This window comes from Homalodisca vitripennis, chromosome 5 (genome assembly GCF_021130785.1).
Source record: "Homalodisca vitripennis isolate AUS2020 chromosome 5, UT_GWSS_2.1, whole genome shotgun sequence".
Lineage (NCBI taxonomy): Eukaryota > Metazoa > Arthropoda > Insecta > Hemiptera > Cicadellidae > Homalodisca > Homalodisca vitripennis.
The window spans coordinates 111,655,200-111,672,035 of NC_060211.1; the positions used below are offsets into that span (position 1 = coordinate 111,655,200).

Below are 16,836 nucleotides of genomic sequence, written 5' to 3' on the forward strand. Positions count from 1 at the left end.
TATAGTATAATTCTACGTTTAATCCTGAACACAAAAATATATACTTTTTATAATAAATAACAAATAGGCTATATAAATATTGCTTTTATTTTATATTTTTCATAATTTTTTTAAAAAAACCTTGCGTGAAGCTCCAAAACAGCCCGACACTACAGGATGAAATGACCGCCAGTTCTAGGGTTAATTCTACCGATGGTTTTGTCTAATACGACAATATTATCTCTTATCTCCTGCATCACACAACTACATTTCTACATTTTATGCTTTAAAACACACCGACACGTAACAGTAACACTTTTTTCGACATCTAGATAACATACACTTTTTAGTACGACTCTAGCCTACGCACAGGCTGCTTGCCCATGTAGGCTAATTTCCATTTTAGAATATATGTTAATATGTAATAAATAGTCTACTTAAATTATATAAATAATATTATCCAACTACTATACTTAAAATTAAATTATTTTATTTTATCGCCACTTAGTAAGTATAGTAAAAGGGTAATTTACTATTTATCAAATGTAAATAAATCTAATATCTATGTGTATATGTTTTTGGAAATAAAAAATGTTTCTATTCTATACTGCCAAAGACAAGGACGTTGGACTTAGCGAGGGGGATCCAAGGGACCCTCCCCATATTTTAATTTTTTACAATTACTTCTTTAGTAAACGCATATTATTATTCAAATAATTCAGTATTACTAACATGTACTGCTGAAACGTTCTCAACAAATAGCCTAAACGGGTCAGGAACGTTTTAAGGAACAAAGTGGGGCCTTACTCTCTGTCCACTACGGGAAAACTCAGTTGTCTGGACACCCCTCCTCCCAAATTTTTTCCTGGCTACGTTCTTGGCCAAAGATAATCAATCCAAACCAGGCGTATCACTGAGGTTAGTTACTAGGACCAGAGAAAAGAGTTCACTAGTAATGCACCATTTTCCACTAATGGTAGTACATACCTAGGTCTGTGTGTTTTACTGGATAGCGTTTTGAGTAGCCTTGCAGTGAGACCTGCAACCTATATTTTGTGTGGTTACTCCTACTCAATTGAATCGTCGTAAACTAAATGCTTTCTAATTTTATAGTTCACTATTAATTCTTGCTCTTTTTGCTTTCTCTCATTCTGTTATAACCTATAGTGTGACGATAACTAGGCCTTGAAAATTAAATCTTGCCTTTTTTGTACACTTTTTGAAGATTGACATATAATTTTAGTAAAATATAGTACCAATAGCAATATATGGATATGTTGGGACAAAATAAACATTATTATATTGAAAACAAATATGTAACATCCTTAGCCACTTCACAAGCAGACCCCGGGTGCAGGTTGGGCGTGTGAAATCGATTTAATATGGGAAGGCACATACATACACTCTTCCTGGTCATTGTTAAATAATACCAACGTACGGTAACGCAATTTATTTGAATATATGATAAAGAAGTAGGGAGGGTAGTATGGAAAAAAGGAATTTTTTCTAGGGTTGGAGGGGGTGACAAGAATGTCTATTATTATTGTAAAAGTATGTAATATCCAGTAACTTAAAAGGAGTTCCCTTTGGGACTGTTAGCATTGCCTTATAATCCGGATACTGTTTTTTTAGGTTTTTTTCAGATGAAAAAAGGATCTAATGTATTATAATCATGTTTCCTGTATCATATAAGATCCTCACTAACTCTTTTGATGACATGGAATTTTGTAAAGGATTGGTTGGTTCGGACCCTGCATAAACCTGCATGATTGCTTTAGATATTATTTAGGTAGTAACTAATGATATTTACTAAGACTAGTAGAATACCCTATAATGTCATTCTAAATCTCTCATGTTTCTTCTGTCTGTCTCCCATCTATTCATGAGATAACACTTGATAGTAAGGTCCTTTAGGGACATAAAACTTGATACCTCTGTTCATATTGGTCCAAAGAAGAACACTATTGATTTTGAGGTAAAATGGTTAAAGTTAAAGGTAATAATAAAATTCTAATATTTTTACATGTGTATTAAGAATATCCATGTTGGTAACAAGAAAATTGCACAGTAAACAATGTTGTAACAAACTCTGTACAATCATATGACATTTGTATAAGTGACATATTAACATTTATAATGACGCTGCTTTGTTCAATTGGTTAGTAAAGGTTTCAATAAGTTCTGTATGGTCTTTCGATATACTGTTGAATTGATTTATTTAATAATATAATTACTGTTCAAAAAATACTTAGGATAGCAAAAATTAGCTATGCAATTCTATTACACCCTCTTCTTCATCAGAAAATTAGACAAGTATATCAATACTTAAAAAATTTAAAAACTGTGGGCAGTTGAGTTTATTCTTCATGGTGTTCATAAGACAATGTTTACAATATGTTTTGAAGGTTTTTGTATTATTAAATAAATCAGCTAATAATGATGTTTAATTTCAATGATCTAATTTGAAATTTCAATAGTTTTACTTCCTTCTTAATAATTACAGAAACATTGAATGTAAAAATATAATTTTTGAATGCAGAAAAATGTTGTACATTCACAGTTATTGTTTTCGAATATACTGAAATAAATAAATGGTGATATGGCTGTGTGAGGAACATCTTCTCTTAGTTCTATATTATCTTTTTGGTCAGTTGAAATAATACCTTGCCTTGTGTAACTATCTGATGAGGCAGTGTCTTGTGTTTCAGAAAAAAAATTTTCCAACGGATTGGAGTGGAAATTGTATGAGATATATGTCCTACTATATGAATTTGTCTTTTTGTCACTTATAATAGCTTGTCTTTTGTTTCAGAACAAACTATCCGATGGGGCGGAGTGGGTATACCTGCGTGAGATACATCTTCTGCTACCTGAATATCATTCTCTGGGTAAGTTGAGCAGTTGATACATCAGTTTGTTTACATCATGTTACATATACTTTGTGATGTCATAAATACATAGTTAAATCATCTACCAAAGTACTAATAAAATAATAGGTGTTTGATGATAACTGGGAATTTAAAGTTAATATAGTGATCATAAAATAAAATCTATTTTGTTAACAGTTAGCCTACCAATCAGCACAATATCAAATGGGGAGTATCACCACACTCTACTACTGTAATCTCAGTCTGGTAAAATTAAACGTGGTAAAAATATTGTTTAATCTTGCTTCAAATTTAGTTCTTAATTGCATTTAATGTGAAAACTAATGGCAGAATACAAGCCTTACTATTCTTAAAATAAATTTAAAAAATAATCCTTTTAAATTTTGAATATATTACAAATGTAAATATAAATTTGTAATAAATTTAACCATACAAACTTTTTACTATGTTATTTAGTAAACTTAAGTTACTTGTTTAGAAATATATATAGAAATAAAAATAGATTAATTTTATTAGATGTGTACTAGTACTTAGGTCCACTATTTATTTAAACATCAAAAAGGTTGTTATCTACAAAACATGTATTAGGGGTCTACTTAATATTGAAAATGCTTTACAATATTAACTATTTTTTAAGTTATCTAGATAACTATTGTTACCTGAATTTAGAATTTGGAATACTGTACGTATCACATTGCTTACAAGTAGCAATCAGCTCCTCTTACAAACTATCACAGCTGAATAAATAAAACCAGACTCATCAGTGATATCATTTAGAGAACTGTTCTTTTGCAAGCGACTTATACTGTTACTTCACCACTGAATAATAAAATATGGCATCAAAGGCTAACTTCAGTAATATTTTTTCTCCTTTTGTGCCACTTACAAAGGTATACAAATGTTAAGTTTCTTAAAATTAGATCAGATTTTCCACAGATCTTAGACCTTGGAGATCTTTGCAGATTTTAGAACTTGGTAGCTAATTACACAGAAACAGCTGGTGATATGTGTTATATATACTACAGGGTATTCAATAAATCAATTCTCATCTTATATTTTAAATAAAATATTTTCATTTTATGGTGAAAATTGTGACTAGCATAAAAAGAAAGCTTAATTCATAAGGTTCCTTCACTATTTTCTGACACCGCCGTGATAGTGAGGAATGCATCCTGCATGAGCAACATGTTTCTTGCACTTTCCCACGTAGAAAAAAAACTTGCCACTCTTGTTCCTGGAGCATGTTAAGGTACCTTATAAAATTGGGTATTTACTTTTCAAACACCTTGTACGAGTATATACGTATATTTTCTGTCCTGTATATACAATCCTTCATAATGGTATGTTACTTTCTACACAAACAAATGAAATGCTAAAGAAAACTACCATTGAGGGTATCTGTTTGTCTGGTTTGATACTGACATAATATAATGTAGGAGAACATTAAATCATATATTTTAAAACTCATTAACTGCAGTGATTTAATCAATATTCATATTGCTTTGATTTTCCCACCAACTTAAAGCACTGACTGTTTGCTGACCGTTCAGTCTTAAAATGTTTTTAGTTTTCAAGTGTTCATGAACTAGTACAGTGTTCTGATAGTTACATTAAAAGTATTCTCATTACAGTCCCAATCATTAAATTGCTCGTTAGCTGTAAGTTATTGATTTTTTCATTGGAACTCATGAGAACTTCAAAAACAGTATTTGTATTCCGATACATATTAAGGAGATGACACACAGTCGATTGTGCAGTTGTCAGCTTGTGGAGTGCTGGGGGTTGGTGTATGGCTGAACTACTCTCACAATGGCTACACCACGCTCCTGCCACAGTACGCTCTGGTGGGGGCTGATTCACTCCTAATCACGATCGGAGCCACCCTCTTCATCATCACGTTCTTCGGCTGCTGCGGCAGTTGGTGCCAGAGCAGATGTCTTCTCATTACGGTAAGTTTTCTGTTGGTAGTGTTTTCGACACTTTCACTCACAAGTGGCACAATGTCTAATCTTGGGCTGTGCAGGAGTTCCAGTTTGTATAAGCTATACAAGCAAACATGTTACTTATTAACTCCACCTTAGCTATAGTGTTAATCTAATACTATGTTAACACTTTACAGATTTATGCATTAAACACTATTACAGGTATATAAAATAATACGTTATATTGTTGTTGATATATGTCACGTTGTTTCCTTTAAATAATATTTGTATCTATCTCGATCTTATTGCTTTTCATAAGAAAAAGACAATTAGCAACTTATACCAACATATTATAGTTACTTGTAATAAATTAGTAAAGTTTGACCATATAAAGACATTCCATTTTAGTTCTAGTAGTTAATTACGAAAAATTCCTAACATTTTAGTGTAAATATTTTAGCTTTCTATGTTGACACAGTCTAAAAGTTTCCTAAAGATATACAAGAATACATTTATGAGAAAAAAATATATTTCATACGTTTTAGAATAGTATAAATTTTACATTTTGTTTTACAAAATACAGTCCAGAGAATATTTTTAACATAATATTTTCAATATCACAATTTCAGTTCAAAATATTTTTTGATGGTAAATATTTTTCACTGAAAATTGGTTTGATCATTTTATAGTATTTTATGTTCTCTGATAATATTTCTTTTTATAAAATAACTGTAAATATCTGTTGGTTAAATATTAACTATTTTGCTTGATTGTGCAACAGTTTTAGACTCCTATTTATATGTGTACAACCAGAAATGGTACCTAACTATTCTAAAATTGATCACTAAGGCATCTTAAATGTTACTTTTGAATTTTATCATTAAAATTTATTACTGTCTCACACAGACATCCCACCAATTAATCAGCCATTTATTTAATCTCATTTCAAATAGTATTAGAATATCAATTATGTTGTACAGATCCAAAAATATTAAGTAATACATAAGAATAGTCCAAAATGTTATTGTTTGGTTAACTTGTGAAACTATCACAGGTTCAATAAATTCAGTCAGGACTGACAGGCTTACCCGTGCTGATCATTATTTAAAATATTATAAAAAAAAAATACTTATATTGGCCATGGAAAGCCTTTTCATAAACTTCTGATATCGTAAGTAAAATAGCTATAACTATGTAATTATAATTATCTTATTTGTCTCCAAATAAATATATTATGGATATGGTATTAAAATTGATAAATATAAGTTTTCCTCAAACCTATCGAGAAACATATTAGTTTATTTCATTAAAACTGTACGGACCTGTAACAAATATCTACTCTGAAGTTTTCCTTAACAGCTAAGATGTTATTAATGAAAAGTACTGTATATAATATGTACTTGTCAAGGCCTTTTCATGAAATTTTCATATTGAAGGTGAACAGCTATAGGTCTATAATCATTAATATCTGATTTGTCTCCAATTGGCTATATTATGCTTCTACGTATTGGAATTGGCATATCACAAATCTATTAAGAAGCAAAGTAGCTAGTCTTATTAAACCTGCAATGACGATCTAACTTTGAAGTTTCCCTTAAGATTGCATGCATGGCTTATAATATAATATGGTTTGCAAAGAATCGCTCAGTTATATTAATATTGTGCACTTTTAAAGTCTTTTATAGGATTAATTTTGTAAATACCAACAAATATATTAATTCTGTTGCAGAGTACAGTAGCTTTTTTATAAAAAAACTTCACTAATTTCATCAATAAAAAAATTTTGAATAAAAATATTTGGTACAGGAAACTGGTTTAATATCTGACATTAATCGTATCTCATATTTATACGGTATTTAATTAATCCCCTAAACTCAAAAGTTATAAGACTATCTGATATTTTGATACAGGTTATAAGCATAAAAGAAACATAATATATGATCTAATTTTGCTATAAAAATTGTAATAAAAATATACAACTACATAAACAGACTACAGAATTCAAACATCAGTTTAATATTTTAGAATTTAGAGGGCTAATAATTCACACAAAAGGAAGAGTTAACATACGCTCTCTTAATTAATCGTAGTATGCCCAATCAGTGCAAAATTTTAAAAAGTGATTCTTACATTGTCATTTTTTAGTTGTGGAGCCAAAGTGACAATTGTTCTTTACAACCAATCAGAGAGTGAAATTAACTGCTTATACCACTCAAAGAAAATGTATATAAACCTGTATACACTAAAGACATCATATTTATTCCAAAACCATACATACCTTTTTGCCCTTTAGTTCCACATCCAGTCAACAGGATGATAAATAACTATAAACCAATGTTTATTTTATAAATTACTTATTATATTATATTTAGTATGGTTATACTATATTATATGTTTAAAATAACTAGTAAAATTAAATATTTTACCATCCATTAACACAAGATTGAATTGTTTCATTCATGTTTAGTACATAATAAATTAAGAATTCTTGTCTTTTATACTCTTACAAGATGATTTATTAATTTTGTACCGTATTAATTAATTTTTTCATGGTTTACTCTATATTTCCTCGTTCTGAAAAACCCACATAAGTAAGTATTTAAAAAATACTTGTGTTAGTTATCATGGCTGTATAATGAAACAGGTTGTTAGTGTTATCTTAATGTACTTGCTCTATCTACTAAACCTTCATACAGTAATTATTGTGTCTTTAAGTTTTATTTTGCCATTTTCTTTAAGTGTCAGCATAGTTGTTTAGATGTAAAAACAAATGTTTCCACTTACAAAATAACTTTTATAAATCTGTTTTTTATCCTACTCTAAGTTCCAAACTGTTCTAAAATTGTTCTTTGAGTATCAAGAGTAGTAAAATTGCATTACTCAATTATTGCAATCACTCAATTTTTATTGAAATTCACACCAGTTTTCCTTCCAAAAAACAATGTTATGGAATGAACCAATCTGATAATTATTTCATTTTAGTTTTTAAGATACTCTTTGAGATTTTGAATAAAAAGCTTTGTATTTTTTATTCAGAGTAAGGACAAACAAACAGTCTTTCATTTCAGTTCTAAAACTCCTCAGTATAATTAAATAGCCTTGATCACTGATCAGGTTGCTCTGTTCCAAGTAAACAAACAGACCCATTGATGAGGTATAAATAATTCATTGCTTTGATACTATAATAGGAGTTGAACACTAGCTATTTTTATGTTCCAGTATTTCACTTTGGTGATATTCTTGTTCATGGCGGAATTCATGTTGGCAACACTGGCATTCGTGTTTCGAGAGAAGCTGGGATTGACGATGAAGGATGAACTTCTATATGGTATAGAAGAGCACTACCTGAATCCCCCAGACAATGGGATGGAAGTCATCTGGGACCACATACAGAGAGAGGTAGACCGAGATACAGCTTTGTAGTCATGGACAGTTTGTTGTTAGATCTCATCTCCTCATTTGCTTATTGTGACAAGATCTGATGCCAGCCTCTGTAGAATATTCCTTATTTTCATTCCACTTTATTTCAAAGGTAGATTATTTTGGTAAAAATGACAAAAACTGTCATTTAGTGTTTCATTTTTAACATCTGTATTGTTGAATGAGATTATTATTTCTTTCAATACAGTCAGAATAAATATGACTGCCTAGAGCAGTACTGTACACTAACCTTAAAAGAAAAAAACTTAGTTTTAAAATATCCTTTTAGAACAATCTGAAAAATACAAGCATTATTTCTAGCTGCTATTTTGAAATTTCAGATTAGCCTATAAACAAGGGATTTTGATTATTATATATATTGATTTCTTATTATATATTGTTTGTAGTTATGCTACACTACCTTTTGACATCTTATTGGTTAATGTATTATGCGTACATTTGGCAATAATGTTACATCAAAGGTACCTTCAAACACACAGCTTTTTGTTTTTGGTTCTCATTCTATGTAAGGTAAAGTTTGAATGTATTATTAACTTAGTGAGTATTCACTAAGTTAATAAATATTGCTTTTTAAATATTTTATTTTACTTTTTGACATTTTTACTGTCTAAATAATTTGTTTGCCACATGTTTGTAATAATTAAAGATAGAAACGAACTTTAAATTTGAAAGTTGTTCAGTTTTTTATGACCTTTAATTGGATTTGAACTTTCATCTTACCATTTGAAATTTTTGAGTAATGGCTATTTTTATATTTTGAAAATTAAGTTTTACCATATTAGAGAAATTTATAAAATATACTTCCATGCATAGTATCTATCATTTATTTAGTATTCAAATGTTTCAGATTCAAATGACCCTCTGTTTTTAGGCACATGCATTTTTACTTTTTACTAAAGATGTAGGCACATACCTACTTAGGAGTAGGTAGTGGGGAACCCGTTTAAACTAAACCTCTGAGTTAGCCATTTGACTACTTGACATTTTGGATGGGTAGTCTGAAACATCCTTTATAATACATAATTTTATTTTTATATACAATAGAATAGAATAATTATTTAATTACATTGTTAATGAATAAATTAAACACTATCAACAACATAGCATCTATTCATCATGTTAGACAAGTTGCAGTGGTATATTAAAAATCGCTTTAGATATTTATACTAATATCATTATAAAACAATCTTAATTTTCCATTAAGAAGTACATATTTCACTTCAGATCCAATTTACAGGTAAAATATAATGCAATGAAAATGTAAATAAAACTTACATTCATTCAAGTCATCAATGAAATACTATTTGTACATATTCTTTATTGCATAATCAATTTTACAATAATACATGTGCAATATTACTATACACTTTTAATATTAAGTTCGATTAGTATTAGTTGAATATTATTACTAGAAATTAACTATTGTAAGTTTATAAGATATTTAATTTTCAGTTTCACTGTTGTGGAGTTACAAGTTACGAAGACTGGTTTGATATCAAGGCTTGGCCTGGTCAGAAGTATGTTCCTGAATCGTGCTGCCTATCAAAGTTTGAAAATACTACAAGTACGTAAGCGATCATCAGAATATATTTGTTATACTAGAGATTTTTTCATTCAATAATTAAGTGATAAGAAACATCTACATAGTCAATACGGTACATAGTAAATATTGAAATGAATAACTCTGAATAGGATAAATAAAAGAGTGAACAAATTCTTAAGTTAGTTGAAGGATCTGTCCATGTACTTTATGTTTCAAGTATTTGCATACTATACCGATCGATAGTGAGTAACTAAAACTATAACTTTTGAAATGATCCAAAAGTGCTTTCATATAATTATCTCAGGAATTACATTATGGTCTTCTGGAATTATAAGAAATATCATCAAATATTTTCATTTGGTTTGAAAAATTAGTCTGTAGTTAACAGAATTGTTAAAAGGTAAAAACATTGTTACAAGTAACAGAATTGAGCTTATTAAGATAAATATTGATCAATGCACCAAATATAGTTGCTATTTATAGTTATTGTGAATCAAAATACAAAGTACCTATACTACAATTAATCGTGTCTAACAAAATAATAATTTTACATTGGTGGTAAAAATGTTTACTAAGAACCCATTGAAATAGGAGGGTAAAAATTTCATAGATTTTGATTTGTTCAAATTCTTTGTAATAGCTTTGTCATTTGCTGCAATGCCTTACTGTGATAAAAATTTTGAGAGTTTGGTTGGTTATTTGTTTGAGTAATAATCGTAGAAATGAGTGGCACCAACAATAATTCTTTTCTTAAAAAATGAGTACTTAATGTGCCAATGGCGCAGTGTAGGGGGTACGGAAGTTATTGGGAGATAACCGGATCAAGCAACATCGAGTGTGGCTGCTGTTTAGATGGGTGACCACTGAGCTATCCTGTCCTTGCAAGCAGCTCGCCTGCCCGGCCATTGGTGGTGGTTTGGAAGTCACCTTTAATCCATTGGTCCCCAGGTTGTGTTAGAGAGGGCTTCTTAGCCCTAACTTTGCCTAGTAAAATAAAATATCTTTATTTTACTTTACTTTACTTATGCTAGAAGTGTAGGTCAAAATTTATCAATCTTTGAAGGTAGAATTGAAGATTGTTTTATCATCCATTACTGATCACATCATAGCATATTACGTCATTGAAATAGTCTTTACTTTTTGGGAGACACTTCAAGATTTGTAAAAGTAATCAGTTCAAGTTGGACGTTACTGTCTTAATTATGAAACTGAGGTCATTGACTTTTGTTCCACAGTGAGTTGAGATTGTTAAGATCATGAAGTCTTCATTGGTGACCTTTAGGTATAAGTATGCCTTACAGAAACAGCAGGATCCATGTATAATACATAATTAATTTTCTAAATTGGGTGATTGGTCTGAATGATATGTTTCATTGATTTAACATTTATTGTTGAGTCACAGACAAATGTCGTAATCTGCTTTTGGGATAATAACCAATGATGAATCGAAGTTGGTGGTTATAATGAGTGTCATGATTCTTTAGTTGTTGAATTTGTCCAATTCAATGGTGACCTAATCGAAAAAAACATAAGGAATAGTCAATAGTCAATAGTCAAATATTCTTTATTCAAAAACATATAGTACATTTCTTACATTAGAATAGTGTCAAGTTTCAATAATATAAAATAAAGACTACATCCAAAACTAAATCTAAAAATCAAATTGTTATTATTAAAAAATACCCTTTTCAAATTCCTCTATAGAGTACAAAAGCTAAACCTGTCAAAAATGCTTTTAAACTTTTTCTTAAATATATTACAATTGTCCTCTTTTTTAATTTCTTCTGGTAACTTTTCCAAAAATTTATTTCCTGCAAATGTTGTTTTTTTTTTTGTAGAACTCCAGACGGTAACTCGGAAAATTAGACTCATTTTTGTGTCGTGTATTGTACGAGTGAATAAAATAATGTTGAATCCCTTAGTGGGTTGTATCTTAGGAACATTATGCACCTCATAAATAAATAGCCCATAAACGGTCAATATTTTTAATTCTTTGAACTTTTCTTTGACAGAAATCATTAAAATTCAGATGTAACATGACTCTGACTGCTCTTTTTTGGACTTTCAATATTTCCGTGAGGTTTTCCATTTTTGTTGTTCCATATACACAAATGCCATAGGCTATGTGAGACTGGATATAATGAGAAATAATAAATCAATTTTAAAAGTTTCCAAACTACACAAATTTAACATCTTTCGAATTGCAAATAGGCCTGAATTTATTTTTGTTTAAAACCAATTTAGTATGTTCATCCCATGACAAATTACTATCAACCAATAATCCTAGAAATTTTATCTGATCAACCCTCTCAATTACACTGTCATTAATTTCAATCTTTAAATCTAAAATTTGATTGGATTGTTTTGTTTTAAAAATTTACAAGCTTGGTTTTATCAGAATTTTAGAGTTAAATTGTGGTTACGAAAAAAATTGTTCAATACAAGCCAATTCGATTGAGGTCAGTAACTCTATCTCTTCTACTGTTCTTCCCTGAAACTTTCAAGTTAGAGTCGTCAGCATAGAGACAAAGTCCTGAATAAAGGCTCAAAATTTAAAAATTTTGCTATGTTATTTAAATAACACAAAAAAAAGGAGAGGTCCTAAAATGGAGCCTTGCCGGTTTACCCCTACATTTATTGATTCAAGGTTGGATTGAAATTTAACTACATAATTTTTTTTCAGTAATGTGGTTAATTTGAACAAATTGTTTTCTATTAGAAAGATATGATTCAAACCAACTTAATGCATTGTTTTTTATACCCAACTCTTGCAGCTTCAGCAATAGCAGTGAATGATTCACACTGTCAAATGCTTTAGACAGGTCCATAAAAATTCCTATTACTTTTTCTCCTCTGTCTATTGCCTCTATAATTGATTCAATAAAGCTTACCACTGCTGTGATTGTTGATTTTTGTTTTCTGAAGCCATTGTTGAATAGTCTCCAGAATATCAATATTCTCTAAAAATTGCATAAGTCTGCTATAAACTACTTTTTCATAAATTTTTGATAGTGATGGCAATAGTGATACTGGTCGATAATTTTTAATATCCAAGGGGTCATTTTTTTTGTAGATTGGGATAACTTTTGCAATTTTGAGTTGATCAGGGGAAAATACCACAAATAAATGATGAATTTATTAAATGTACTAATACTTTGCTCAGTTGTTTATTCACAGTTTTTATGATTGTCATTGGGATGTCATCATGGCCACTTGAAAATTTGTTTTGAAAAGAGTTTATTATCTTTTGGATTTCCATCTCATCTGTTTGTGTTAAATAAAATATTTTTTCAAAATTAGAACCAAATAAATTTTGCCCACTAATGACCGATAGATTATTGTTTATGCAGGTGCCATTGGCCGTATTTACATTGGCAGATATCATTCCTGTAAAGAATTCATTGAAAATATTACTTATTTTCAGTGGATTCACAATTACTCGGTTATTATTTTTTAATTTTGATGTTGTTAAAGCTCTTTAACTTGTCACTAGTTTCTGAATTTATTATATTCCAAGTAGTTTTATTTTTATTTTTTGACTTTTTAATTTTTTGATCAAAGAAATCTTTTTTAGCTGTCAGTAAATTTGTTTTGTAGATTTTATTTTTGTGTGCTTACATAGTTTAGATAGATTCAAATCATTTGTTACTCGAGCTTTCTTCTTTAGTTTAATTATATTTTGTTTTTCCTCCTTTAACTCTTGGTTTATCCATTTATTCAGAACTTTTTTTTTTTTGTCTTAAAACATTTCTTTGGAAAAGATATATTAAAGTAGTTGATGAATGTACTGTAAAATATACCCAAATTTTTCATGCACAGGTGAAAGAAAAAACCGTTTCTGCCACGTTTCCCTCTCTAATAGTTCTTTGAACATTACCATATTTTCTTCTGAAAAATCCCTCTTGATATTTATTAAACAATTATTTCTTACATTATTTCTACATGTATTCACTATTTCTAATACTTGACCATCATGGTCAGATAGCATAGTTATTACTCCAGTTACTAATATTTGATATTTTTTTTTAAACTAGTTAAGAAATTATCTATTGCTGATACAGACCCTTGGAATACTCTTGTTGGGAAATTTACTGCATAATTCATATCAAAGCTTTTCAAAATATTTTTAAGTTTTACATGTTGGCTACTATTTTTTTTAAAACATTTATATTTAAGTCCCCTGCTAAAATAATATATGGATATTTTTTAATAACTAAATCTATAAGACAACTTAATTTATCCAAAAAATACATCAACATTTGAGCTGGGGGACCTGTAAAGACCAATTAAAACAAACTTAAAAATTTTTAAAAAGGAACAATGTTGCACAAAACTCAAACTGTCTCTCCTCACACACAAACCCTTTGGAAGACGAATTGCCACCTGTGTCCACTCAATTTGTTTCTTTACTTAAGATTATTACTCCTCCCTTATTTGAATTTTCTCTGCAAAAATATGATGTTACTCTGTAATTGTTAATATTAAGTCTGTCAATACTTTGTTCTCAGGTAAAGATGGGTTTTGCTGCCTTTCAAAGTTGTAGACAAATTATAAAATTCAAGATGCTTCCAATTGTCTTTTAGAGAAGTGGTTCAAATTGTTTGGAAATTTCATCAATTGAACCAACCATTTATGTTGCTGATTTTAATTCTCAAATTCCTAATCCACTGTCACCCAAGGGGAACATTTTGGCCATCAGTAGAACATAAAGTTCAACTTTAATTTTTTATACTTGCATGAAAGAGTGATTGAAACTTCCTCATGTCCTTGATGATGTCACTATATTAGGAAGGGAAAACTATGGTTGTTGATGGTGATACTATAGATTGTAATAATTTTAACTGAAAATATCAACCACAAGACAATCTATAGTGTGAATAAGAACATCTTCAGACCCACATAACACTACCCAGATCAGAGTTATGTGGGTCTGAAAATGTTCTCATTGAGTACGAAAGGCCTCACAAAAATAAAAAAAAACATATATTATTGGAGTGTTTGTTTTAAATTAATATCTAATTTCCAATAAGAAAAGAGCTTCAAGAATGTATGTTAAAATGTTAATTTAACAAATATATAAGCAGAGGTTTATCCAAGATTACACCAAAATATTTGAAATCTTTCATATTCTCTGTGATATGACAATCACAACTCATTATACACAGCTCATTTCATAATAAATTAAAAGCTGCACAAAGTTAACCAAAATTAACAAATTTATTTTGATTTAAATTAACTTTTTCTCTGTTCAACATTCACCAATCCCTAAAAATGTCAAGATTGCTGTTTTCTTGTAACAATTTCAAATACTCGCTAAATAAAAAAATGATGATATTGTCAGCAAGAGTACAAATTTAATCTTTGATATTTCTTTAAAAAAATCATAGATAAAAACTAAAATTTTGTCATTGCTAACATATGCTGAATTTCTGAGCAGACTATATAATCTGTTGCTGTCACTCTTATTTATTGTTGAATGATGGCCGTGCCATCGGCTTTGAGACTGAAAATCAGTGAATTCTTTGATGTTTTGTGATGGTCAACACTTGTTTGTTGAGTCCGAGTGGGATATCGACAGTATTATGAATAAGATGGATCATATAGTGGTGATGCAGGGGCTTGTCTGTTATCTCGGCTGAAAAAGTAGAAAAATCCAAAATACTTACATCTCTTAAGATCTCCCTAAAAGTAGGTGCTTTTATTTTCCAGATTTGTACCTCTAAATTGAAGAAGGTAGGTGGGAGCACACATTTGTATCTCTGTTGGGATAGTAAAGTCTCCTTTGAAATCTCAGCACTCTCACCAATTTTGCACTCTTTCCTTCTTCCTTGCCTTTTTCATAGTTTAGTGTTTGAGCAACATTAGGTAAGTTCACAATATTGGATTACTCCTATTCTTCGACTTGGCATTGGCCATGGCTGTCCATAAAAGTAGCTACTGGCTTTTTTCATAACAATATGCCAAATGACGGACTTTCTCTGGTTTGATGTATTGGCAGATTTTCAACACTTTTATACCATATCCAGTGGTTATGGCAGTTTTCAATTCCTAATGGGGTGAGTAGCAAACCTATTGGGTTTCTAGAAATTATAATGTAATTTTCTTGTCGTGCACAATCACATAGCTCTTAATTTGGTCATTCGAGGGAACAGAGTTCTTAATAAGTTGCTTTAATAAGTTACTAATATAATTTCTTGGAAGATAACCATTTCTACAATTTCGTCAAGTCAGCTAGCTATATGAATTTTTCTAGATCTCTAAAATTGTAGGAGACTATTGTAAGGATCAGATCCCTCCAGCCATCTCATATGTAAAAGTTGGATTAGATATAGTGGTGTAATTATGACTTGGTTATGTGGGTATATAACACTAGGACTATGTAATAAATCTGAGTAAATATAAATTTGAATTAATTATATAGGTCTAATTCAAAGTCAAACTTTTAAGTGCTGTATTTAAAACAAGTTGCTGTTGTAAAATTTGTTCTATGTTTAAGTCTCTTGAGGGGGTACCTCCATTGATAAAATAAAAGGGATCAGTGTTGTGGACACTAGCAAACTTTGTATGGTTTCGTTTCTCTCCTATAATCAGTAGTGTAGTAGGGCCGGAGCGGTCCGGATTTAAAAAGCGGAGCGTTGCTCCGGTATAGCATCTAGAGCCGGAGCTGTGAACTGGAGCGCCACCCGCCTGTAAAGAGTGGTAGGCGGGTGACGAGTCGCTGGATAATAAAAAGGCAAGAACAAACCCGCATCACTTATATGTCCGTTGAATGGTATCAAGGTAATTGTAGGCGCTGTGCAATAGACAACTCATGTAACTCGCAACTAGCGCCTTCATAAAAATCAGGATGCTCTCTCACTCTCCCTCTCCCCCTCCCATGACAGGTGTGCCACACCACCCCGCCCGTCCATCTCATACTAACTGCAGGGAGTGTATACTTACACAGACAGGTCGAGACTTATTCGCGTTCCCGGTCTCTATGTTGTCGCGAGTGCTTGTATTAAGCTGTTATCGTCGAAAGTCTTAGTCGTAGTGGTTGAGTTCAAACAGCGTACCGTATATA

General features: G+C 30.4%; 1 protein-coding gene across 1 annotated transcript in view; it reads left to right on the top strand.

The window, feature by feature from the left end:
* The window catches only part of LOC124362706 (tetraspanin-9-like), a 64,680-nt gene that overhangs the window by 38,933 nt on the left and 8,911 nt on the right, over positions 1–16,836 (top strand). The window contains exons 2-5 of the mRNA XM_046817424.1: positions 2,792–2,867; positions 4,625–4,816; positions 8,009–8,188; positions 9,683–9,794. Of these exons, the coding sequence (XP_046673380.1) occupies positions 2,805–2,867; positions 4,625–4,816; positions 8,009–8,188; positions 9,683–9,794 (547 nt within the window). The 5' untranslated portion in view covers positions 2,792–2,804. The remainder of the gene's footprint in view (positions 1–2,791; positions 2,868–4,624; positions 4,817–8,008; positions 8,189–9,682; positions 9,795–16,836) is intronic.